The sequence below is a fragment of the Manacus candei genome, unplaced genomic scaffold (genome assembly GCF_025592945.1).
Source record: "Manacus candei isolate 608988 ecotype Guabito, Panama unplaced genomic scaffold, ASM2559294v1 h1tg000046l, whole genome shotgun sequence".
Classification (NCBI taxonomy): domain Eukaryota; kingdom Metazoa; phylum Chordata; class Aves; order Passeriformes; family Pipridae; genus Manacus; species Manacus candei.
The window spans coordinates 6,282,864-6,308,630 of record NW_026138094.1 but is presented as its reverse complement, the minus strand read 5'-3'; the positions used below and the strand labels follow the sequence as shown (position 1 = coordinate 6,308,630).

At 37.5% G+C, this 25,767-nt stretch overlaps 1 protein-coding gene and 1 long non-coding RNA gene across 10 annotated transcripts; one reads left to right on the top strand and one right to left on the bottom strand.

The window, feature by feature from the left end:
* Positions 1-9,067: 9,067 nt before the first annotated feature.
* Positions 9,068-18,365, bottom strand: DTWD1 (DTW domain containing 1). 9 transcript variants are annotated; one of them, XM_051797083.1, is made up of 6 exons: positions 17,907-18,004; positions 16,382-16,678; positions 15,444-15,704; positions 14,292-14,435; positions 13,628-13,901; positions 9,068-9,884 (listed from the first exon to the last, which is right to left on the bottom strand). In XM_051797083.1, exons 2-6 carry the CDS (start codon positions 16,490-16,492, stop codon positions 9,655-9,657), a joined length of 1,020 nt encoding a protein of 339 aa, XP_051653043.1. In that variant the 5' UTR covers positions 16,493-16,678; positions 17,907-18,004; the 3' UTR covers positions 9,068-9,654. The 9 variants fall into 9 exon arrangements, with proteins under 9 accessions (XP_051653043.1, XP_051653048.1, XP_051653044.1 ...); XM_051797088.1 differs by lacking the exon at positions 16,382-16,678 and adding an exon at positions 16,064-16,118 and having other exon boundaries at positions 17,907-17,965; XM_051797084.1 differs by lacking the exon at positions 17,907-18,004 and adding an exon at positions 17,687-17,802.
* Positions 17,297-24,183, top strand: LOC127475351 (uncharacterized). The gene is made up of 3 exons (XR_007906174.1): positions 17,297-17,396; positions 20,419-20,495; positions 24,059-24,183. It is a non-coding gene; the product is annotated as an uncharacterized LOC127475351 (long non-coding RNA).
* Positions 24,184-25,767: the final 1,584 nt, after the last annotated feature.

Genomic DNA, 25,767 nt, shown 5'->3' with positions numbered 1-25,767 from the left:
CTCTGAAAGGAGAGGGATATGGAAAAACAGGAAGAGAACGGCCAAAGTGCCTCCCCCAGCAAAGCAGGCTGCCATAGAGGGTAACATTAAGTGCAGTTCATTTTGTATAGTCACATTAAAAAAATCCAACAGAAAACCCTCAGAGTCCTAGAAATTTGCTATTAGTCAGCGTGTTGATATACTCTTCTCCTGAAGATTAAAGAAATTATCTTTAAAAGGGTCAGAGGCTTTATTCGTAATAAATAGTGAATTCCAAGCAGAATGCTGCATTGTTGGAAATACAAACACACAAAAATCAATGTTTAGGGTGTTAATGATTTGTGGTTTTAATTTTCACTGACTTAATTGTCTCTTTTGATTTCTTTTTTTCTGTATAATTCCTAAATTTGGGAAGATGGCAAACCTTTCCTAATATATTCCACACTGCACGAGTAAGGAAGGCTATAACAGCTCTGATAGTTTCTCTGGAGGTGCACATGAGCTGTAGCATCAGGAAGAAAGGTCAAGATGGCTCTATACTGCCTCTAGGCCTTTCATTCCTTCTGAAGCTGCCAACTATTAAACTAGAGACTATGAAGGTCACTGACAGATGGGGAACTGGTAATTTCAACAGCACCTTTTCTGATCTTTATATCACCTTGCACTGACCATATTTCCTTCACACAAGAATTCTTCACTGCTTTATCTGGTTTAGAGCTGCTTTGCATCACTGGGCCCAGCTTTAATGGATGGGAGTAAAGCAAGATGATTTTGTTCCAAGCAACTATGCAGGTGACAGCTCATAAAGGAAGGTTTACAAGCAAAGTTTAGTACCATGGGATCTTGAATTTACTGCCTCTAGAAGACTCAATATCAAATGTTTTCAGCTGACAATCTTAAAATGTTTCTTATTCACTGTTCATCCTATAAACACAGATTAGAAGGACAAGATTATGTAGTTATGTTTCATAAACATCTGAAGTAGATGTAGCTTCATTGTTGTCAGTGAGGATACTCTGCTTGCACTGATGTATGTGATGTTGTAAGTTTGTTGACATTACATTTGTGTGCATTTTAGGAACTTAGAGGCAGCAGGGAAATCAGACATTTCTGTGTTACACTGCTTTTATTCCCTTCCATACTCGAAGTAGACCTAGTAGACCTCTTAGACCTGGAGGCTGTTCTCCATGTAACAGGACACTAAATTCCTTTGGCTCATGCACCTCAGTCACTTGGAGGGCTCTTGCAGAAGGTAATAAAATGGTACAGCCAGAACATCCTCCTCTCATTGCCAGGCACAGCCAGCCCTGTGGTTAGAAAGGTTAGGAGAAATGGAAGCTGTAATGTGGTGCTGATTTTAATATGGGCTCCAGGAGACTGAACAGATACACAGATTAATAAGCTTGACTTTACTAGGCAAACTGTGAACAACTGAAAAATAACAACAAAAAATAAATTGGTAGGCATGTGGGTAAGAATGCTTGGCAGAGAATTACTGCTGCTTGTGCAGATGTCACACTTGACAAACCCAGTAAGAGTTCCTTGAAGGATTCAATGAGCATGAGGATAAGGGAGATCGACTTGATACTGCTGGTGCCAAAGCTCTAAATTGAACACTATATTGTTATCAGTAGAGTTACTCTAGAAATATAACACTCATGACCACTGTGGCTAGAAGTTTTAGGAATTTTTACTAATTTTTTGAGCTGTGTTCTTCCATCTTAACCAAAGCTGTGGAATCTCTTGAGCTACTAAAATGTCAATTCCTGGACCTACCATGGATTGCGTGTCAGTGGAGCGCTTCCCGCACGCAGGGCCGTGGAACTGAGGAGCCCAACAGAGCAGAGGTTGTAGATCTGGCCTGTCAGTGAGCAGTGTTGAGACACCCCATGTGGTATAACATGATGGACGTCATCCTCAGATCCCACATATGTGCTCTATTTAGCAACCTCACCACGGCCTTGCGTAAGGGCTGCCTCTTAAATCTGAGCCGTATTTATTTTTATGATATCTTGCATAGAGAATGCACGAAATTTTTTTAATAGTTTTCATTAGCAGTTAGAACTGCCAAGATTGGATTCTAGGTTTGAACACCAACAGATGGACTTAATTTTTTCATTCAGATGAAACAACAAACTGTCATCATTTATTGTGTGCTTGATTAATGTGCTTTGGTGTTGTCTTGATAACTCGAAGCAGTGGCTTTTCCTTTCATAATAACGCATTTTGTAATATATTTCCTTTTTGTCTCAGATACAGACTTGGCTCTGGTCAGTGGTGCAAATGACACAGTAAACTCAGCAGCACAGGAAGATCCCAATTCTCTTATCACTTGCATGCCAATACTGGAACTCTGGAAAGCAAAATAAGGTACTAAAAACCAGTGACAGAGTTTAGTACAGTGCTAGGTGTGATATATTAATTTCTCACAAGAATAGTGCCAATATACAGAGATATAAACAAGAAATGTCTTTTCTAAATTGATGCACCACAAGATGAATATACATAGGCACATGTTTAATTGAAAATGACCACTGCCTACACAGAGAAGGCAGAACTTTTCAGAGGCCTTGAAAAACAAATCCTGGCCATTTCCATTCAGTCATCCATATGTTGGAACAGCTAAAGCATTGGCTGCTTGAATCTACTGCGTCAGTTTTCATGGGCTTCAAAAAATTAAAGATTTTTTTGTTTGTTACTCCATTATTTTTTCAATGAATTCTCCTTTTAAAATGAGCAAAATCAGGTAGGCTATGCCTACCTTAGAGAGCCTTCTGCATTCAAAAGTTGGGCAATGTGGCTTTGTTGGCAAATTCCCTGGCTGCTTCAGGCATTGATTTTAAACCAGCTCCCCACATCCAGTAAGCAATATTCAAGGAAAAGAGGAAGCTTTTGGCAATGTGAAGGTTTCTATGTTGTATTTTTTTGCCAAACAGTCACAATAGAATAGAATACAAGCATTTATGTGCTCTTAGCCATTGTAGGTATGCAGATCAAAGCCAATATTCTAAACACACTTAGACATGTGTGAAGTTAAAAGAGGAAGTAATGTGATCCAATTGCTTCAGGTAGACTGAGGTGCTTTACGTGATGTTTCTGATAACTGAAACTGTATCAAGTTGCTTCCTTGTCTGCTGTAAATATGAAAAAAAAAAAAGAGACTGTAGCATTGATCAGGCCCAAAGGAAGCCCGTGAACAGAGAAAGCTGTATAGAATGTTTCAGCTGCACAGACTAAGCACTAGAAAATGTAGGTTTAGATCAGTTGGAATTCACGCTGCATTTGGCAAACAATTTAGTCATAAAACTGAAACCTCAAACAGTTTTTGAAAGAAATAAAATGTTATTATGTTCTTGAAACAATTTTTTTTTTTAGTATTTGGCATTAGGAGCAACATTTGAAGTGGAGGCTGAGTTTCAGCTTGAGCAAACTTCTTTTACTGGAACCCAAATTATTGTTCTTCTGTAGAAAAGATACTAAGGATACCTTTTTTTAGACCTATAAAGAGTTTGATTCTCTTCAATTCACTAGCATCCATCTCCAAAGCAAATAACTTCAGTTGTGCTAAAGCAGACCTTTAGACTGTGAGGGTGGCATTCAAGCACTGTTAAAAAACCCCACCTCACTGATTATATGAAACACTTCACAACTGAGTGCTTCCTAGGAATGCTTTTTTAAATTCAATTTTTAATTGAGTAGAAGAAAGGTTTTTCATATGGAAACTCATTAGGAGGAAAGCCTGAAGGATCCTCAAGTATGCTTAAACCCAGGACTCGTGGACATGAACAGATACAGACATTAACTAGAGATTATATTCAATCCTTGTTGATATCATGTCTGTTGAAGATCATACTGAGACATGTCATTTTGCAAAAAAAAAATGAAGAGTCCATGCTATTACCTCACAGAGAACTTGTTTTATTGAGGTTATAGGTTATACCAGATCATATGTACAAACACATTCTCCAGAGTAAAGGACATTTTGGAAGGAGAGAAGATATATTATGAAATTTACAGTTAAATTAATAGATTTACATGCTGTTGTTTCTAATAAAAATACTTTGAAATAGAGTAAATACTAGCATAAACTAAGCAATTTATAAACTACTTGTATAATATTAATTAAGGAACCTCAGAGAAACTCTAAGTCTGGCTTTATTATTTTATTCTCCAGTCAGTAATCAAATGCCAGCAAAGAAACCATCACATTGCATTATGTATAATACCAGTTTTCCATCAAGGATCATGTAAGTGGATGTGTGCTTATGCCCACTATCACCTGAGGTAACCCTTTTTCCTTAGTACCTTACATGGTAGATGTCCTCTTGCTCCTTTCTCCTTCTGTCCTAAAGAAATGGTGGAGCAGGATCCATGGCATTTCCCCTGTACAGGTGTAGTTCAGCAGTCTCTAAATTTTAGTTTTACACTTTTAAGTACTTTGGTGTATCCTGTTCAGCCTCATTGGGTGTTCTTAATTTTTTTTTTTTTTTTTTACAAATCTAATATTTCAGCACTGCTTGGAGCTGCAAAGAAAATGTGATGGTTACAAGAGAAGTGTAGGGAGCTTCACTAGACTCAGCAGCAGCAATATTCAAAATGGTAATAAAATATAAAACATTGTTTGTTTTTCCCAATGTATTGTTTGGAGGGATAATACAGCACTTGTGCTGGAGAGTACATCCACACTTATATGAACTCCTAGTCAAACTACTCATCTATGTAAATTAGCAGGCTCAGCTATATGTCTCTCTAATTAAAGTATACATTTGCTCTATGCATGTAGCAGTTTAATCTTTAATACTGTAAACTCTGATACCACACTGATTATGTTCCCTAAGACAGAAACAACAACAGAGAAAATATTTGTTTTGTATCCTAATGCATTTATTGCTAGGGGAGAGATATATGTTTATTGACACTAACACATGTACATCTACTTCTGTACATGTACACATATGTACTTACTGCTATATGTGTACATCTTGTCCCTGTTGTTGAAAAATTTTACCATCAGAACCTTTGAAGTAATAATTCTCAGCCTTTAGGTTTCGTGCTCAGTTCAACTGGCTGATGGACCAAGCTTCACAGGGAGAGATTTGTTATTCAGAGGCAGAAATGAACTTCCCAGGTCAGGGAAGCCCAGTGCCCAGGATGGTGGGTGCAGCAGGACTCAGGCTGGGGTGGGTTGGTGTGCAGCATTCTCTCCTGTGGGATGTTTCTAAACATCCTATTGCAACACCAGTGGTCTGAAAAGTCAACAGTAAAATCATGTGGTAACCGCACCAGTATTGCTAAAGTTAGACAAAAATTTCCACTTTCCATGAGGTTAAAATACTAAGTCTGCTGTCTGCTTTGCATTAGAGAAGTAGTTCCCACCTCTTGCTGTGGAACTCAAGAACTATGTGAATTTATTTCTGGCAGATAGTGGTAAAGAAATCACACCACTATGAGTGTTTTTAGTTTAATGTGATACCCTACTTTCAAAATTCTGCAGCATCTCATTTCTCTTTGGGATCCATAAAATGGCAGCAATGTGTTATCTTTCCCAACAAGTGAACAGGAAGAATGTGGTACATTTTTCATATAAACACTTCCTTTGAATGTCAGTATTACTAAGTGTCACCTATCACAATTCACATTCTTATTAATGACAGCATTGGAATTTTACTAAAATGGTATCTCTGAAGACAAGGGGTAACAGTTCAGGAATTATGCTGAGTTCTTCAGTACCTTAATAGGTGACCTCATATTCTGGTATCAGTAGATCGGGGGTTTAACTGCCACATGATATTTTAGTCTTATTGGTAAAGCTTTCCTGTTTTAACTGTACTGCAATCACTGTTAACTTTTGTGTCCCAGAATACTCTGAGACACAAGTTAATGGTACCTGGGAGTGTATTAATTATAGTAAATGATGGGAAACTAATGGAAATCTACCCCCATCCTTCTTTTGACCCTTTCAAAGGTAGGAATACTTAGAATGGATTTTCCTATCACACTACATTTTATACAAGTGAGCTATAACCATCATTTATGTTGGCTGATTTTTCAAGCAGTCAAGCAAAATACTGAAGCTCAGTGCAAGAGAAAAGTAAGAACAGATCACTGTATTACTCTGCAACTGGGCCTGAAGAGCACTGTGAAAAACCAGATGGACTCCAGCTGAAAAATAATCGCAAGAAGCAGCAGCAAAGGATTTAAATAAGGTAAGATTACAAGTGCTTTGGAAGGTTCTCCTGTAGATTCCAAGTTGGCATCTCTTTTCAGTCTCAATGTATCTTTACCCCATGCACTGACATGACCCTTTATTCAACCTCAGCTTGGATGACATTTGTGCTACCTTCCAGGAAAGGAATTGTTTTTTGCAGCTCCCTCTCTTATTCATTTTGAGAGAAGGATTAAATACTCCCTCTGACCAAGCATGCAGGCATGCTAAAGTGAAGCCACTTCGTGCTCGTGGCCAAAGAAAGAACAAAAATACCCACAATAAGCAAAAGCAGATGGCTCCAGTGGCAGGAAATGAATGAGCCAGACTGCAGGTAAAATGGTTCTCTGAACACATCGGGCGGGGTTGCAATGACAGGTTCTTTGTTATCTGGGGCCTCCCCGCAGGAGGCCAGATGTCTTCTGTTGTGAAAGGAGATAGAGATGCTCTTCCTTTTCCTCCCCCTTTAACTTATGGCTGTTTAAGTTACTGCTAATGGAAGCAGAAGCCTGTTTTTCCCTCTTGGTCTCTGATGTTTTTGGAAACAGAAGAGATAGTTAGTGAAGGGGTATTCTGATATGAAAGAAAAGGCCCAGAACTGGCCTTTACCTCCCCATGACCCTCATTTTAAAGAACAGGGAGGTCAGTGCTGCTAATTGCACTTGAAAGGATTAACCACTTGATCGCTTTCATTTAGCAGAACAAAATTTTTCTTTAGTCTCAAAGCTGGAAAAATGTACCACTGGCATTGAGGTGCTTTCAGTGTGAGATGGATGACTTGGTTTGGTTTCTTATACCGATGTTGGAATTAAATAGAGCATTTAAATATTTTTATATATATATGGGAGAGAAGGAGGAACTGTATCTGCTGCTCAGACAGGACAGATTTGCAGCAGAAGTGACAATAACCTCCTTCCTGCCCCCATAAAAGGTTATCAGAGGAATACTAACAGACCTTAACAAATTACAGATATTAGGTGTGTATCTGTCCCTTGGTGTAACAAATGACTTTTGCGTTACATTGAGGTCGCACTGGGAGAAAAAGAATCTGAACCCAATTCCTGGACACAGTGTTCCAGATTTTAAAATATTTTCTGTACATTAATTTCACCTGAGAATTAAAAATTAATTTTCTTTCGGAATAGTTTCTTAATTCCCATTGTTCAAATGAAGTGAGGTAGACAAAACTTAAATTTGGAAACAATTTTTAACCTTATAAAACTATTTTCCAAAAGTAACAAAGAACAGCGCTTATACAAGCTTTTATCTGACCTCTGCTTCTTAAATAAAAAACATGTTTTCAGGGAAATGTGTCTTGGAAGTAAGTCCCGTCTCCCCCCAGATTTTTCTCTCTGGTTCTTGTAAAACATTAGGTCAGTGGGTTCATTTTATTTTTGTTTGTTTAAAGTGGGTGAAAGTTTCCTTCTCAAGTTATTATACTTGTGTGATTTAAAAAAAAATATTATAACAATCTTAGTTTAAGAAACATAAGAACAGATGGAAATGTCAAAAGACTATCAAAATTCATACCAAAGGAAATAGCATTAATCATTTTAAAAAGCCAAAATAACCTCTCAATAGCAATAAGAACCAAATGAATAAGTGGTGTTGTTTCAATAGCACTGAGACATGACTGCTGATTTTTCTCATTGCCTGGCACATGAACTCAATATAAAGGTAGATACAAAAATTATCTTTCTCATTCTGACTTCAGGCCTGTGTTTCCCTGGTGCTGTTATAGTTCATGCCCATCTCATGTGCACTCCTGTAACATAATCAGCATTTCTGGTTGCAAATGGAGGAGGTTTGTTTCCATCATCCACAGAAATGCATTTCTCTGTGCACTCACTCCTGCAGATAAGCACACAAATCTGATGTATGACATGGGAAAGTGTATTTGTTTCTTGGTTTAAGCATTATTAAGCATTGTTTCAAGCAATATTAAGTGATTTCAATATGCTGAAGCATTAAAACACAGCACAAATCAGTTTTTGGGCCTGTATAGATTGCTGTGTAAGCATAAACAGATTTTCTTGAAGTATTTTTCAAGACTCTATTTCTATGTTCACCAGGACATGAGAGTGCCCTAGAGAGTATGCTACAGGTGATAACAAAATCTTTATTTTTTTTTTTTGTTTAAGAAATAATCTATTATAATTTTTCAGTCTGTCATTTGACAAGATTTATTTTTTTCTTAACTTCTGAGAATATTCAGAGATATTTATCCATCTTATCTTGTACCTCTAATGAAACATTTTTTTCTACAATAAAATATAACTTTTTTCAACGTGATTTTTTTATCATAGTATGATAAAAATATATTCATGTAACTCTGCTGGTAAGGTACTTGCTCAGGTCTGTTGCCTCTGCCAGCATGGGCTGTACAGTAAAACAAGATAAAATATCACATTCCCACTGTGGCAGCAGTGCCACACCTACCAGCAAACTTTCATCAGCACAGAGAAATTCTCACTTGTGCTGTTCACATTTACACAATTACTGCAAAAGAAAAACCAGCAGATTCACAGTCTGTCTAATTTAAGGAAGCCTTGTCAGAAATGTTGTGGTCAGAATCACCATCTTCTCTGTTTCTTGTCACTGCAAATTACTTTGAGTCCTCCAAAAAGATCTATATTTTCAGACAGCTCCTGCAGTGCAATGAGCCCATTCTGCTGCTTCAAATACAAGCATGTGGCACCTACAAAATGTTACTGTTTACAATATGCCATAGTGACATTCATTAAGTTAGTGTTCCCCAGAATAATATTATGTAATAGTAATAAACACTTAAATAAATTTGTTTGAAGAAATCTAAAATTACCCAAGAAGTTGAGAATAATCTTAATATAACAGTATGTGAATGGTACTACAGAAATCATACACTGTATATTTAAAGAGACCATTTTTATTACTAGAATAATTTTCCAGACTTAATTTTGAAAGTACAGAATTTGTATTCAATTAATGTGCTCTTTCATTTTGTATTGGTGCAAGTCACCTCAATTAAATACCACCCTATTAATTTCTGTAAGCTTTTGATGTCATGAAAGTGAAATCCTTATTACTGTGTAAAACAAAAAGAAAACACCTGACATGAACTATTAGTAACGATAAAAAGCTAGCAAGTTAATTCATTTTTACAGTTAGAGGGATCACTCCTTATGGCAAGTCCTCCTATCCCCACCTCAGGAACCGTGCTCATCACAGTGAGCACATCACACCTGTAGGATGAAATCCAGCAAGATTCAGCAAAGTGTAACTGTTTTCAAAAAAAGTAACTCTGACTAGAGTGCTCATCTGAGTAGTTCTGCAACCTCAAGTGTGAAGGATGAGGTCTGCAGGTTGCTTCTGGACAAACACTGTAGCCATTGTACAATCTATTTCCAGATTTCAGTCAGACAAAACTAGTTATGTCTGTGCAGTTTATCACTACAAAAAAAAGTTGTGTCATGCACCTATAGACAGACATCTTATTCTTTTCCTGCACAACACTTGGCATTTTTAATCAATGTGTACATAAATGAAAAGAAAAAAAGCAGGTTATCATATTGTCCTTTGTAGTTCTCTTTCAAAATTTCCTGATGATAGTCCACAAGGAAATAATAAATGGCTTCTATTGTGGAGAGGTACGTGTCTGGCTTTCCCTTCTGATGACGCCAAAAACAAGTTTTCCTTGTCTTCAACTCAATTTGCAGCAACCCTGTCATGACAAAAAGATGACACAGATTAGACAATGAGGATTGGTGGCCAGGATGCCAAACAAGACTTTAGTTTTGTTTTCTAGCTGTGCTGCTGCCCTGCTGGCTGCCTGCATGCAAATCATTTCTCTTCCTGTACCTCCATTTTTCATCTGTAAACCTGAGGCAATAATTTTATCCTTCTTTGTGGACCACTATGAAATTTGATGAAAAAATGCTGTAAGTACAAGGATACAATCCTCATATTTACAATTAATTACAGGCTATCCTTTCATTCCAACAGCCTCACAATCCTCAGTAAACTGCAGGGTCTCTTCAGATGGCAAGAGTGAAACCCACACCTACCAAGACTCATCAAGGTTCTTAAAATTATTACTTCATCTTTTGCAGAGTTAATAACTTTCAAGTGTAAAACAGAATCCTTCAGACTGTTAGTGTTCCTGACTGAGGACTATTTGCAAAAGCCAGAAACTTTTCATTTATGCTTGTTAAGTAACTGAAATCTCACTGAGATTACTCAGGAGTAAGTAGGACAGAATCTGGTAATTAAATTTATTAGAAACTAAAAGCATTCCCACTTGAGATGAAAGAAGGAACTTGGTGTCTGTATGGCACATGAAAATCTTTTATCTACCACAGTCTCTGTAACTGTTCTATTATACAGATGAATTTTAAGTGTGTATCTTGGTTGTTATGTTCCTTAAGATGCACAAACTATTCAAAACTAAAGCCTCCTTAATGTGTAATAGCTTTGTAAACAGGATGGACAGTTGGATTAAAAAGAACACCTGTCGATAGTATCAGGAGCAGGTTGTAAAGTTACCTTTTTCTAAATGTCAAAATCTGATATTGTGTCACATGAGATGGTTTAGCACAAGTAACAGTACAAATAACAATATGGTCTAAGAATTGCTTGGAAGTTATGGACAGAGAAGCTTCAGTAGGGTCCAAATTCAGGAGCACAAACTGGGCTATAGCCCAGCACTTGTAATCCTATACTTTTTACCTTCCAACTATGGTTAATTCTTTCCAGTGTAACTACAAGCTGGATTTAGTTGTTTGCTTTGCAGTTAGCAATGTATGATACCCTGCACAGTAAAACAAGTCTCTACTACAGTGTTTTAAAAAAACTTGAACACCAGAAGATTCTGTCCCTCAATTTAAATGTTATTGTTGGCATTTTGGAAACAAAAACTCAAAACAACAGGCTAATTATTACCTCTAATAATTCTATACATGTGAAAGTTAAAACAGTAGTAGGAAACTGCATTGAGCTTGTTTCCCTCACAAGTTTTCAACACCTGAATTCTCAGCCATAACCAAAGTGAAAAGTTCCATCAGATTCAGAGACACTTCCACCTGAACAGCAGTGAAGTAAATCCAGGGGACGATTCCTCCAAAATAAATTCCCACATAGGTGTGGCTTGAATACAACCAAAAGTTCACTGAAGGCAAGACCATGGACACTACTGAGCTTACCACAACTCCAGGATCAGCTCATTTCAAACAAAAAATTTTAGTAGTTTTTTATAAAAAATAAAAACAGAGGGAGTTAAGGGTTAGAGTTTACTGAGCCAAAGGCAATGTTTTATTACAAATATGAAAGCTTACAATACTAATGTATGAGCTAATAAAATATTTGGCTAATATAAAGTGGATCAAATTTACAGGAAAAAATATCAAAGTAATTTGTTTCTTTAACAACCATGTTGATGTTGCCAATAAGCTCCACCACTCATGTGAGAAAGTAATTATTAACATTAGATTGAACTGTTTCCTTTCTGATCTAGAGACCACTTTTAATGAAGTAATCAATCCTAGACATTACCAACTTTCAAATATTTCCTGTCTTTAACACAACTGATTTAGTTTTGCTTTCTTAAGACATATTACACCACTTTTACAAGAAGATATAGAAGTACTTTTTTTGTCCAAGTTCTCAAGGCTCTTTTTTTAAAAGATTGATGTACTCATTTGCTTTCTCTTGCAGTACAATTTGCTAGATTTACTCTCTATATAAATACAAGGTTACAAAACACAAGTTTTTTCTTTAAATTTTCTTGGCTTCATTAATGTTTCCATCCAGTATTTCTTGTAACTTAATCTTTCTGAATAACTACGGCAATTACTTATTTGGAATTACAATCACTTCTTTTTGAACTTTAATATACCAGGAATATTTTGTTGGATGATGACTTCATTTGCAATTGAACTGAAAAATGACAACAGTTCTCTATTTCCCATGCGTGTACAGCATAAAAATGTCATCAGTTTATGCCTCAGAAAACTACCTTGTTCATCTTGGAAGTCAGACCTGTAATCTCTAAAAGAAGTGATAATGCAATTTATGTTCTGTATGAGGGGCACTAAGGAAAGCAACGTGTGCAACTCTTACACCTGATGCAGGAGGGGTAAAATTTTCCCTATAAGAAAAAAACTGACTTCCATGACACTATCAAACCTTACAGCAATCCTGAAAGGTGCTCAGGGAAACAGAGGGCTGGAAAACAGCTGGATCCAAGATGATGTTCTAAAAAGGAGGGAAGAGTCCACCAGATCAGCACTGTCATGGGGGAACTGGAAACCATCCTTTGAGAGCTCCAAAGTAACACCAATTATGACTTTTTTACTGAAACACTGCATAAGCTTCCATGGAAATCTTCAGTTCCCCTGGCTGCCTGTTACTTTTCTTGAATTCATCCTCTCAAAATAAGTTCCAAATGCTTTACAGAAACTTGCAACATGCAATTACTCTAATTGTTACAGTAATACTTCAATGTAGTTGATAGAGCATGTTTTGTGTTAAACTAAATACTTGTAACAGGATTTTAATTAGCCAATACATTATACTAACATGTGGGATTCTTTAATAAACTGACTAGACAGCAAGACAACATTCATCTTCCATGGAAGACAGTCTGTGAAATTCCTTGTAGGATCCAGTGTAAAGCAGGCACTAGTAGTTATATATATTGCATATAAACTTGACAGGCTGCCTCCCAGCTAAGTGCACCTTTTCCACTAATGAAAGTGTTTTCAAACTCCTATTCATCTCCAAGGAAATGGAATGCTATTGCTAAATTGTTTTGCCTTTTGTGGATTTAATTAGAATTCTTAAATGTAAACTTCTTGTAATGAACCTAAGACAAAAAACTTCTGCAGAGTTACCAGTTTCTGCTTTCAGAGTTGCGAGGGTACAAAGGGCCAGCAGGAATTCCCTTTTAGTCTGGAAAGCAGTGAGATCATCAAAATGTAACAACTTCACTAGAAAGAGAACCCAAGCCATGACATGCCTGTGCTGTGTCTCCTAAATCCCTCATTCACCTTTCAGTGGCCTGTCTGCCACCACTGTGTACAAAAACGCTCCCCTGGGTCTCCTGAAAAAGCAGAGAACCACCTGCAAAGGAATCATTTTTGACTTTCTTCAGAGATAACTCACACTACTGTTCTGTCTTAACAGGAGAGCTTCCATTCTGTGAGACAAGGTTTGTTCCAATAGAGAAGTGAGAGAAATAAGTGTAAATGCTTTCTTCAGTATTATCATTTTGCAAAACAAATTATATAACATGGAAAGTAATGGAGTCTTTGGCTCAGGAAGTATTTACAGCCCTGAAACAGGCTGTCAAGTCTTTCATGTACCTATAGGGGTAGATATACACTTATACATGCTCAGGTCTGCTATAGATATATGTCCCTTAAACATTTCTGCAGCAATAACATCTCAATATCAACTTGTATTTTTTACCTTGAAGTCGTTCATCAGTTATTATCTTGTTGGTTTGGTTCCAGGTACTGTCAATAAATATTATTTTCTTCAGTCCAGTGCCTTCATTCCTGCTGCTTGGGATGCATTCGTTTGGACTTTCTTCTTCTTTAGGTTCTATTTTTGCTTGCTTAAGAACTGGTTCTTTGGAACAGTCATCATCACTATTACAGACACCTTTTTTAGTGTACTTTTGGAGATGGAAAGCAATATCTTTTACTGAAACCGAATTGGGGCCAGGAAATATAAGTGCTATCTGAATGAAAAGAAGAGAGAGATCTGAGTGTCAACAAAATCTAATAAAACATCAAGAATTCTTCCATTAAAGAACAGAAATTTTATAAACTTCATAAAACATTTAAGTCAGGACAAGATTCAAAAGTATCTTGTAAAAAATATTCTATTTTCTAATGTAATGTTAAATTTATGTTAAAAACATGTTAATTCAAAGTTTAAGTACTGCAGCTGCTGAATATGATGGGCACAACACTGTTGTGCTGTTTAACAAACTGCTCTTTAACTTACTGCAAGTTGAACACGTTCATACGTGGGCAAAATATTTCTTATGGTACACAATGAATCCACTTATGTAAGGTGGTGAACAAAGGAAATTCAAGGTGATTAGACAGTGCTACAGTTTTCTTACTTCATGTCTCTTTTCTTCATATTCTGGAATGCAAGGGTATTTATAAATTGTAACATCATCAGGTGCCAGGAGCTTTGCATGCACAGCAGTGCTCTTGCCATCTGTTTCATTTGGGTGCTTGATAATGTCAATCTTCAAAGGTAACTGGAGTTAAAAAAATAAAAAAGGACAATATTTATGATCATATATAGAGGTATAAACATTTGTAAAAATCTTATGCAAAATTCAGGAGAAATCCCTATGGGTGTGTAATTAAAACATATCTGACAATTTTGGATAATATTTTTGTTTTAACAGGCTTGGAACTAAAGTAGAGACAAGTGACAAGAGGCATCTTTTACATTCAGTTTATGGAAATACTTGAGAAGAAGCATGGCACAATCTCTAGAAACAGAATCAATAAGGTAAGTCAGATGGGGTCTTAATTTGAGCAATGTAATGGTTCTAAATATGAATACTTACCTCTATTAGGTATTCATCCAATTGCAAAAATGGCCATTTCAATGAAAATACACCTAAATCTAATAGGTCAAATTTCCAAAGTACTTCTAAAGTATTTTCACAATGCTTTCAATCTTGTACCTTCAAAATGCATCTTAGTTCCCAGCTGATTTTGCAAAACGTCTCAGTCCTCTTTGTGGTTCCTGTGAGTATTTTACCTGAAGGGCACTGCCCTATTTATTTATATTTTGAGAGTGGTTATCTGAATTGTATAACTCTGACATTTAGGAATGCCTTTTAGCTCACATTTTATGTAAAATTCACTCTTGGTTATGGATAAATCATATTTTTTGTTCACAATACAATCTGTTCTAGTCAGAGTTATGAGAAACTGAAGAATGAGGAAGAGCACTGTAAAGAAACTTCCAAGAACTACCTGGTTGAATGAGAAGCTGAGTGACTTCAGCTTGTATTCTCATCTAGTAGATCCATGAGTGTTTATGTGAGGGCTGGACCATTTTCAGTATTTCTACATGCAATTCCTCAAATAAGAACAATAATTTTATCTAACTGTAGTTTATTCATACTTAAGCTGGGTTAAAGATGAATGTCCATAAAGAGTAAGTCAGAAAAGAAATTGTTGCAGGCAGATTATTCTCTGTCCACAGTAACTAACAAGAATATTATAAAAAATCCATTAGATATATTAACCTTCACAGTTGGAATTTCTTTGGTAGGGACAGTTTCAACAGGAACAAAGCATGTATAACAGTAGAACATCCTTGAACTACTGCATCGGGGGCATTTTGATCTGCCACTCTTTTTTGCCTTTTCCAGCACTTCCTGGGATGCTAACTGTAATTGTTGAAGAGGGTTATCTTGAAATGATGATGGAGTCTGCAGTTCTTGGCTTTCCAAACACTCAGTACTTCTTTTTGGTCCTTGTGTAGATGAACCCAAAGACATGGTTAGCTGAAACACACAATATGTTGTTATATAAAAATCCAGTTACTATGAATTAATTTATTGAAAATTATTCTGTATTATCCTATTTAACAAAAAAATACTCATCAGAGAAGGTATTTCCTACAGCAGAAGGAGTAATAAAATCATCTGATTCAGTTATTATAGCACCAAGAACTCCAAAGAGATTTCAGGAGGGCATGAGACAAACAGCTGGAAAGAATCTGAGATCTGCCTCTTTAATGCACATATAGGCACGTTCATAATTTTACTAAGTTATCCCACTCAATTTCTGCAGAAATATATTTTTTTCTGTTGTTAGGGTCAGGGACTAAAAGTTTATGAAAACACTGCTAAACAGTGTTTACCTGGATGAGCAATCCCATTAGTCTTCAGTATGACTACCAACAGTGAATTACATGCCTAGAGGATAGAAATCCATAAGAGAAAAGTTAATTGTACAAATTTAGATCTCTATCCTGAAACTTATTGTGTGTGGGCCAACCAAACACCCTGAATGAAATCCCTCCTGGGCAGAACTTTGTGAGATAGAAGAAATCTTCCAAGAGCAAAGCTTGAGGCTTAAAAATTAGAAGAGCTAGAACAGGGCTTTGGTGCTCCATGTACCAGATAGGAAGTGCTGACCCAGCCTAGATTTGTTCTGCAAGTTTGTATTTATTTAGTACCATTGGTGAGTTTTTTCCAGGCTTTCTTCCACACAGGTGTTGTCTCACCCTCTGCAGCTGGTGCAGAAGTTTCCCCGTGTACTCTGAGCGGTGCATCAGAACCAGGACCATGTGCCCACAGCCAGTGCAGACAGAATTAGTGCTCTGTGAGCTCAGGCTCAGAGTCACTCCAGGCTTTAGTAAAGCCCTTCTGACAGATCACTCAGGGTCCTCTCTGATCTTCAAAGCAGCCCCCAGTCAGCAGCCTGCACAGCCTGCAGTAGTTACAAACTGCCTTTAGCACTTTGTGCTGCATCACTGGAAATGAAAAAAAGTCATTCTCAGTATTTACTTTCAGCTAATTTAGGTTTACTTTTTCATGTCAGGGATCACACTTATGAAATGATGTCACAAACCAGTCATGTTTAACAAAAACAAACAAACAATAATTCCTGAGATGTGATCCAAAATTAAGTGTTTAAATAAAATCAAGTGTAATTTAATTGAAAAATAATAAAACCAAAAAACTCAGCTAGCTTTCCAATAAAAAATTAAAGTTAATGCCAGAAAAAATTGTTATTGTCTGGTAAAATCAGACACTCATGTATGCTCTGATACCGTCCCCTCTCCTTCTGACAAAGTCTAACTTCTGAAAGGTCAGGGATGTCCATTCAAATAAACACAAAATCTAACATGCACACAAAATTTATACTGCAATTTGCTTTCAATGATCTCTGAGAATAAGCAAATATACATTACATCTCGGACCAAGCCACACTATTATCAAGTTTCCTCAAGCAGCAGAGAGGGCGAGAGGCCCTGGAATTGGACATGCATTCCCAGCCTGCAAACCGATTCTTTTCAGTGCACAATGTCTTGTGCTCTGTGGTGCTCAACGGTGACACCTCGAAGCACTTTTGTTACCGGTACTGACAGGGGATCTGCTGCGGCCTCACAATAAGAGCTGTGCCCACGTTCAGCTGTGTTAACACGGTATTCTTTGCAGAAAACGACAGCAACAGAGTTCATGCAACTTGTAAGACCCAAATCTCACTTCAGACATACTTTTAAGACTGTAAATAACTCCATCTACACCTGATCTCCAAACCCCGGATAAATCGCTGCTGCTGGAGGGTTCTCTCCACATTCCAACTGCAACTCCGGGGCAACTCCGGACCTCGGTCCGGACACCTCGGGGGTTGTGTGAAGCTCTGGGGGTGTGTGGGGTGCCATGAGCTCCCCACCGCCGTGCCCGGCTGCTGCTGCTCCCTGAGGTGAGCGCAGCGGCCACAGCACCGCGGGCTGAGGGCAGCGGAGGGCCCGGACCTCGGGGCGGGGATCTCCCAGGGGAATAACAAAGCGCTCCCGCCGGTCGGGCACGTCCGAGCGGCCCCTGTCCCGCAGGCCCCGCGGCCGCAGAGCCGCTTCCCCCGCGGGCCGCCCGAGCCCGCCCGCGCACAGCGCGGCCCCTCAGCGCTGCCTCCTCCGTCCTGCCCTCCGCCCCGCTCCTCTCCTCATCCTCTGCCCGGCTGCAGCCCTTCCTCACCCGCCTCCCGGCTTTGCTCCGCCGCGGCCCTCGCAGGCCCCGGAACGAAAGTGCCGAGCTCTGCCTCGGCGGGAGGCGGGGAGCGGAAGCAGCCCGGGCTGAGAGCGGCTGCTGTCTCGGTCCGGGGGTTTGTGTTTGTTCGGAGCCTCCCGCCCGGAATGGGATTTTTTTTCGACGTGTTGTGTCGCAAAAACCTGACCAGAAACCACACACACAGTTCCCGGGGAGCGGGGGCAAACCCGCCCTTCCCAGCGGGGTCCGTGCCAGGTGTTTCCCGCCCTGTGACATGTGCCCAGCGCTGCCCCCGCCGTGAGGGCACCGCCTGGGACAGCCTGGAAAGCGCTGGGGCGGGAGGCTGCGAGTTTGTGTCACTGCCTTGGCAACTCCTCTAGAGCTGGATCAGTTGGATTTTTCTTTACCTGTATTTTTCCTCCACCTAGTAGTATACTTACAGCATACCGAGTGCCTGGTGCTGGTTCTGCATCTCTCTCTCCAAAGAGGGCATGGGATCTGCTCTGTGAAATTCCTTGGCCTGGTTGAGGATGCTGCCCCACAGTAGCATTTACCCAATATTCAGTCTTTAGTAACTGCATTTTTAGGTTGAAGTGACTAAACTAAACCAGTAATTTTGGTATAGAGAATATTTCTCTCAGTGAAATGAAGTCTGTGATGTATTAGTTGCAGTAGCTTTAGCGGGAAAAGTTGACATTATAGGCAGATTTTATGCCAAACTTTGATCTCAGTTACACCCCAAAAACCTCACTGACTTCAGTGGTATTACATCCAGTGGCAGAGAATGCCTACCAGCATTCTGTTATTACTTGTTTTGTTTTGACTTGATCAGTTCTTCATGCTTGCAGCATGTCACACATTGCAGTAGTAGGGAAAATGAGCTACATTTCTCCATCCGTATTTTTTACTACCTTACGCCGTGACAATACCTTGTGATGTTCAGTAGTTAATGATGTCAAAATAAAAATGTTTATTAGACAAAAGAAGACTTTTATAATGGTTTCTAAAACTCTTTCTTGACAAACTTAATTTTAGTAGGTTTTGCTAAGTTTACCATCTCTTTGAATTATTCCTTTGGGTGCTTAGTGCAGAACTTGTTTGGGAATAAACTGAGCTTCCTCATAATTTAAAATCAGGCTCTGAAAGCTGAATTACTCCTTTGTAGACTTTTATCCTATACAGTTATTTACCCAAAAACTGCAATACTGAAATAATATTTTAGGAGTGGATGCTGTATCATTTTTGTTTGGGGCTCTTAATTTCAGAATATACAAAAAAATATTATCTTTTCCAAACCAGAATTCCTCACGCTTGATTTCTACTCAGTTGCAACTCTAAAGTTTGATTTTTAAATTAAACTGAACTCAGAAGATACCAGTTGATTGATTTCAGTGAACACTTTGGCTAATCTGAAACTCTCCCATTGCTTCCCACTTCTAAACTAAAAACTAAATCTGTAAGAACAGTGCCAGATTTGTTGCTTTTTCTTCAGTGTGTATTTAAGAAGTGCATAAATAATAATAGTATAAATGTTATGGAGGTACTGCGAAGGAAATGGAGGTTCTACCTTTCTGATTAAGTGCCCTTACATATTTTTTGCATTTTGCTTTGACCCAGAACTACTTCTCTCACTGGAACAAAGAAACAAAAAATGTGTGAAAATATTTTGGTGGGTGGAACATTCCAGTATAAAGAGCAACTTGACATAAAAATGGAAACATTTAATTAGGGATAATGTAAGAACAAAATATTAATTTTTTTAATTTCTAATTGCTATTATTACCTTTTTCCTTTTTACCCTGAAGTCACAGAATCACAGAATGAACATATGTGTATCAATAGCTTCCTTACATTTTACTGATTTTTTTTTTAAAGAAATAATTTGTCTTGCTGCCCTGCTATTAAGATAGAACATGTTGATGTCTTTCAGCTCTACCAGAGGGCTTAAAAACACATGAATTACTCCGTATTAACACTTACTAAGTTATTTCAGGAAAGTGATCAATTTGATGGTTAACTTCAAACAACTACCTTTGGTTTCAACAATTTGCTCAAATATTTGGGCTGCTTGTTTGAATTCTGTGCTAGATCAAGGAACAGACTTTCCTCCTGTGCTTCCAAAGCTGTGCTCAACAGATGGAAGGCATTACTGGCCTTTCTGAGAACTTAAATTGCACATGATTTTATTTGTCTCTTTAGAAACATAATGACCCTTTTTTCTTGAGTTATCTCCTTGTCTAACTAAAACGTTATAGTCTTTTTAATTACTCTGTGTCTGCTCTAATGGGCCTCCCTGGCCTATTTCAGTTGTTCTGTCTCCTGGAGATGATGTAATCACCTCTGAATGCAGTACATGGGACAGGAGGAAATCACAGTCTCCTTACAGTGGTGCCAAAATCAGAGATTCTTAGATGTTATATGCATTTACACTCCTATTACAATTCTTTATGCAAAATAGAGTTCACAGATTACTTAATCTTTGCATTTGTGTAATTTTCAGAAATAACTGTTTTTCCAATGGACTGACTGCAGAAGGAACGGCTGAGTTGTCTCTCTCTCGATGAACCTTTCTCTTTGGTGGGTAAGCTACAAAAAGATTATTCCTTCAGTGTCATATGTAAATGTGTGTATGAACGTGTTCCACTGAACATCAGTCCACTCTCAGATTTGACCCATGTCACTGAACTAGAGAATTGTGCTGAAAAAGTATTTTTGTTACAGTGGCCCAGCTCATCTAGAGGAACATCCTTGAAAAGAGTACCTGAAAGACATTGGCCCAGATAAGTGTTTACAGCTTTCCCTCAGGTTGTAAGAGTCAAGTTTATAATTTAAAAAAGTCTAATAAGCCAAAGTCCCAGTTCTGCCTGGGGTTTAGGAGCATTTTTCTTCAGGCCTAAATAAAGTGCAGGCAAAAGTCTGTGCAAACATGTTGTTCTCCACAGCTCTTGGTGTTATGAAGGAAAGATGAGTCATATAGAAAGATCAAAATGGTGACTTTCAAGCCTTCCAATCATTCCAGTGATGCAACAGGACTGTACAGTGTGATAAGTTTTGTGTACAGACACATTTAGATGTAGATCCAGATATGTGTAAAGTCTTTGCCTGATTAGAGCTTTTAATCAATAAAATTATCAATCCAGCCTCTATTTCTACCTAAACCTTGCTAATTTTTTTAAGACATTGTTACAGAGCAAATTGCTGCAGAGGAAATTCTGACTCAGATGAGTGAGATGGGGAAAGCACAGGAGCGTTACATATTTTTAATTCTTTTTATGGATTAAACAAGAAAGATTAAATTTTCACTTTTTTTTAATTGGATCCAGAAATGGGATTACACCTCTCTCTGTATGTTTGTTGGGGGAGAAAAGAAAAACAACTTGAAAAAGTCCTTTTTATTTCTTTATATCTCCAAAGGTATCTGTAGTCACCTGAAGTGTCTGTTTTAGACCAGTGCTCCTTATCTGAAGTACCTTCACAGTTCATAGTAAGAATTAGCTGAAAATATTGTTTATATCATTGTGTGAAATAACATTAATTATGAATTGAGTATTTAAACATTTTTCAGGTTACCAAATATATTGCTGAGAAGTCAAATGTTAGAAATATATAGGTGATTTTTTTTTTGCCTTACATGTAAACAGGTACACAGAATTCTGTCTAATGACTATGGTTTGACTTGGAAGTCGAAGAAATATCTCTGACACCAAACTGAGTCAGTCGATTTTTCTAAGGCTACATGAATTCAGATATATTGGGTAATGGAAATTCTAAACACTGTGTAAATATGATGACTGACTTAGCCACAAAAATTGTAAACAGCAGTTTAGAGTGTTATTGCAACCCTGACTCTCTGGTTTTATCTTTTACTCACTTCAGTGGGAATTAGGTATGGCTTTAAATACTTTAGTTACTTCCCTTGCAGACAAGTGAGAAGTCATAGTCTGCAATCCTGACTTTTTTTTTTTTGCATATAAAGTTATTATTAATAAAAATAATTTTTTGCACATTAACCTATCATTAATTAGTATTACACTGGTTGAATTTCACAATCTATTTTAAGATAGTTTCTACCTGATCAGACTGAAGAGTATTGTAAATATTCTGAGTGAATTTTGACTGCTTCACATTTATAAATGAAGGAAACATAATTCCTGTCATTTATCCAAGTCCAAATACTGTCAAGCTGATAAAAACAAGTTGTGCAGAGTGAAGGAGAGATTTAAAATTCAGATTCTTGAGCAACCTTGATAAACTCTGTGTCTAAAGAGTGACCTGACTTGCCACAAAACATGTGCACAAATGCAAGATTTTTGAGAAAAAGTGGTAAAAATGCACACAGAGAAGCATGTTAGTTGAAGTTGACAATGTACCACTAGTCCTAAAAAATATAAAATGTCTTTTTCTTTTTTTAAGCAAAGCCTAATGCCTTGACATCCAAATAATGGCTGGAGATCTTATTACTTGCACTGGATAAAAATTTTATATGAGTTTATAATCTACAGCTCTTCCTGTTAGAGATATTTATAATACACTGCCAGAAGCTGATGCTGCTTTCTGAAATGCCACACACCTTTGGAGGACTGATTAAAAATTTTTGTTTATTTGTGCTTAAATAGGTGCAAATATACCCAGATAAACAAGATGCAAGAAATATTAACATCCTATTGGCACTTCTTGACACAGTTCTGGCACAGCTTAGACTCAGTTCTTGCCTCCTAAAGTAGAAGGAAATGTTAGTCCAGTGTCTTCCTCTTCTTTGTCATTGTTATTTACAACATTTTCTTCTTATGTATTTTTTAATTATGTAGTAAATTTAACGTCACAGATGTAACTTGATGCCTCACTAATTTTGTGTACCTTCATTTTTGTGTTTTAAACTTTAGATGTTTCGACTTTCAGTCCTAGGTTTATGGAAAATTAAAAACAAAACAAAACAAAACAAAAACCAGTAAAAGATTGAGAGCTTTGCAGGTACCTGGCATATTCACACCAGTCCCTGTATTTTGACAACCTAATGTTGAAATACCCAAAGAAGCTCTTTTGCTCTTCTCAGTAAAAGCTAAGCATTTAGGTGGCCCTGAAGGTGTCTCTCTATAAAAAATGGCCACTTTTTATAAATATCCTTACAGGATTCAGACTGTACCTGTCCTAGAAATTTCTACTGGAAGTAGTATTATATTACCATTAAATATCTGCATGTTTTGACAGTAAAAGTTTATGATTTTTAGATTGCATATGTCATTTGATATCCATTCCAAAACTTAGATTTAGAGCAGATTTCTATCTTTACTGCTCATTTATTTAGATTTCATGACAATGTGGATTTCATTATCTTGTATGTTGAAGCTGATTGACAAATGCAATAGAAATATGTTTTTGAAGTAGATATAAAATACAGAAATATTTTTCTCAAAACCTTCCTTTCTGTCAGTCACTGTTTGTTGGGCAGAATTTTCTTTTTAGTTACAGAGAGAGAAAATTGTATGTAGAAAAAGATCACCCTGAAAATTTAATTTAGAGAAGGTTTACACACATCAAAGTTACATATGCTCCAAAGTCCTAATGGGTCTTTAACTTGGAAGAGCTGGGTAAGCCCACAGTATTCTCTGTAATGTGTAACCACTATAAATAGATAATGCACTGATTTAACTGAAATTTAGTCAGACCAGAAAAAATCCCAAGACTCTGGGAGACCACTGCTATGGCAGAAATTCTGTATCTGCATGAGACTTATGGTGTGGGAGCTGTGTAAAATTCTAGTGGAATGAATACTGAAAACCAAGGAATAAAGTCAATTAAGTATTGCTGTGAGAATAATTCACAACCTCAACAAAACATATGCAAATGTATTGAATTACCAGAATTGGAACAACCACAAAGTAAGGATATTCAGCCATGTGCAAAACCAAGCAGAAGCAGAAGGGAGATAGCAGAAACTGTTCTGGTTAACTTTAACTCTATGAGTATAATTATTTCAGTTAACAGGCTTGGAACCCACGCCTGAAAGTTGACCGTGGGCATAAAAATTTGCCCATTTTAGGCAGGAAACAAAGCAATTTTAATTTCATTTGGGAATATTTCATAGGGTGATTTTCAAAATTAACATAAACATTTTTCTAAATTAAGTTTTTTCTTTTCAGATCTAAAACCAAGGAAATGGGTGTGGAAGAAATGGAATCTCAAAAGCTTTAAGGCTGTCACAGTAAATCATACAGTAAAGATGCTACTGCTAACACACAAGCTGCTGCATCTGCCAGTTCTGCAGCAGCCAGTAAGTCTTGTAAATATTTTTAAACACATAATGCACGTGACTGTACATTTTGGAATAGAACTTAGAGTACACTGCAAAATCTTGATTGTCAACAGAAATGATTAGTAATATTTTCAGTTTGTTTTGCACAAAATCAAAATGTTAGAGCAATTAAAAATGAATAGTGAATTTTGTTTGATGTTTTAGTAGTGTGTACCAGGCTCAAACTTGTTTTTCTTACTTATCAAATAGGACATTGAAAATGGCTTGCTTAAAGTTATATGAGAAATCTGCAGCAGAGCCAGGTTTCAAAGGCCAGTAGATGAGCTCTGAAAACTCAACAGTGAGCAGCTGATGACTAGATTCTTGACCATCCAAACTGGTGCTGTCCAAGGTAATAGTGAGTTGTGTTTATGCTTAGACAGCCAGTTGTAATTGTAAAGAGACTTGATCCTGAATTCTAATTAAAATTATACAATGTAACATTATAAAAACCATTTCTAGTGGTATTAAAGATATTACTGGATTAGTTGGAAGAATAGGGAAGTCATTCTTCTGCTCTACTCAGGACTGGTGACACCACACCTGGAGTGTTCAGTTTTGGGCTCCTTAGTTACTGGAGAGATGTGGACATAATGGAGAGAGTCCAATGAAGGGCCACAAGGGTGATTAAGGGACTGATGCATCTCCCCCATGAGTAAAGTCTGGGAGTGCTGGGACTGTTTAGCCTGGAGAAGAGAAGGCTCAGGGGAAAACTTATCAATGTAATAAATACCTGAAAGGAAGGTTCAAAAGAGAACTGAGCCAGGCTCTTTCCAGTGTTTCCCAGTGATAGGTCAAGAGACAATGGGCACCAGCTAAAAGAACATCTTTTTCTTGTGAGGGTGACTGAGCATTTCTATTGAAATACATTGAATTTCAGCAGCCTACTTAACCTGACCCTTCAAGTTGTCACTAGGTGCCAACAGCCAACCCCTGGGTACCTGGTGTACCCCAGGATCTGGATTACACTGAATAAAGCTCAGTGTTCAGGTCTTCATTAAAACACTGTTTGAGAAATGATTGTAGAAATGAGGATTGTTATTTGATATTGGACTTCAGCTTGAATACACTGTAACCTTTATGTGATGAGTTTATGCATCTTCATTCTAACTCCTCTGCTTTTCTGCCTAGCACTGCAGGTAAATAGTTATTCTCATGAGGAAGTCATTTCATCTGAAGTGAGTATTTTTTTTCCCCTCTGTGTCAAGAGACATCCTTTTGAAGTGCCAGGCCTCTAAATAAAAGTGTTTCCTTAATGAAACAACGAATCTTGGTAAGCTGGGATCTGCCTTCCAAACAGAATTGAAGGAAATCTCCCATTTTAGGTCTGGAATGTAAGCAGTTATGGAATTTCAGTATCTGGAATGCTTGAGATTTACAAGCCAGCTTTCCTCAACCAGGTATTTATTGTGAAGTTATTTACAGAGCTCAAGACTTAACACTTGGTAGCTTTAATACTATGTTAACCCCCCCTCACCTCCCAAATATCTATAATTAAATTCTGAAGTTTTATTTTATTTAAGACTATGAATTTCAATGTATGGTGTTAAAAAGCTT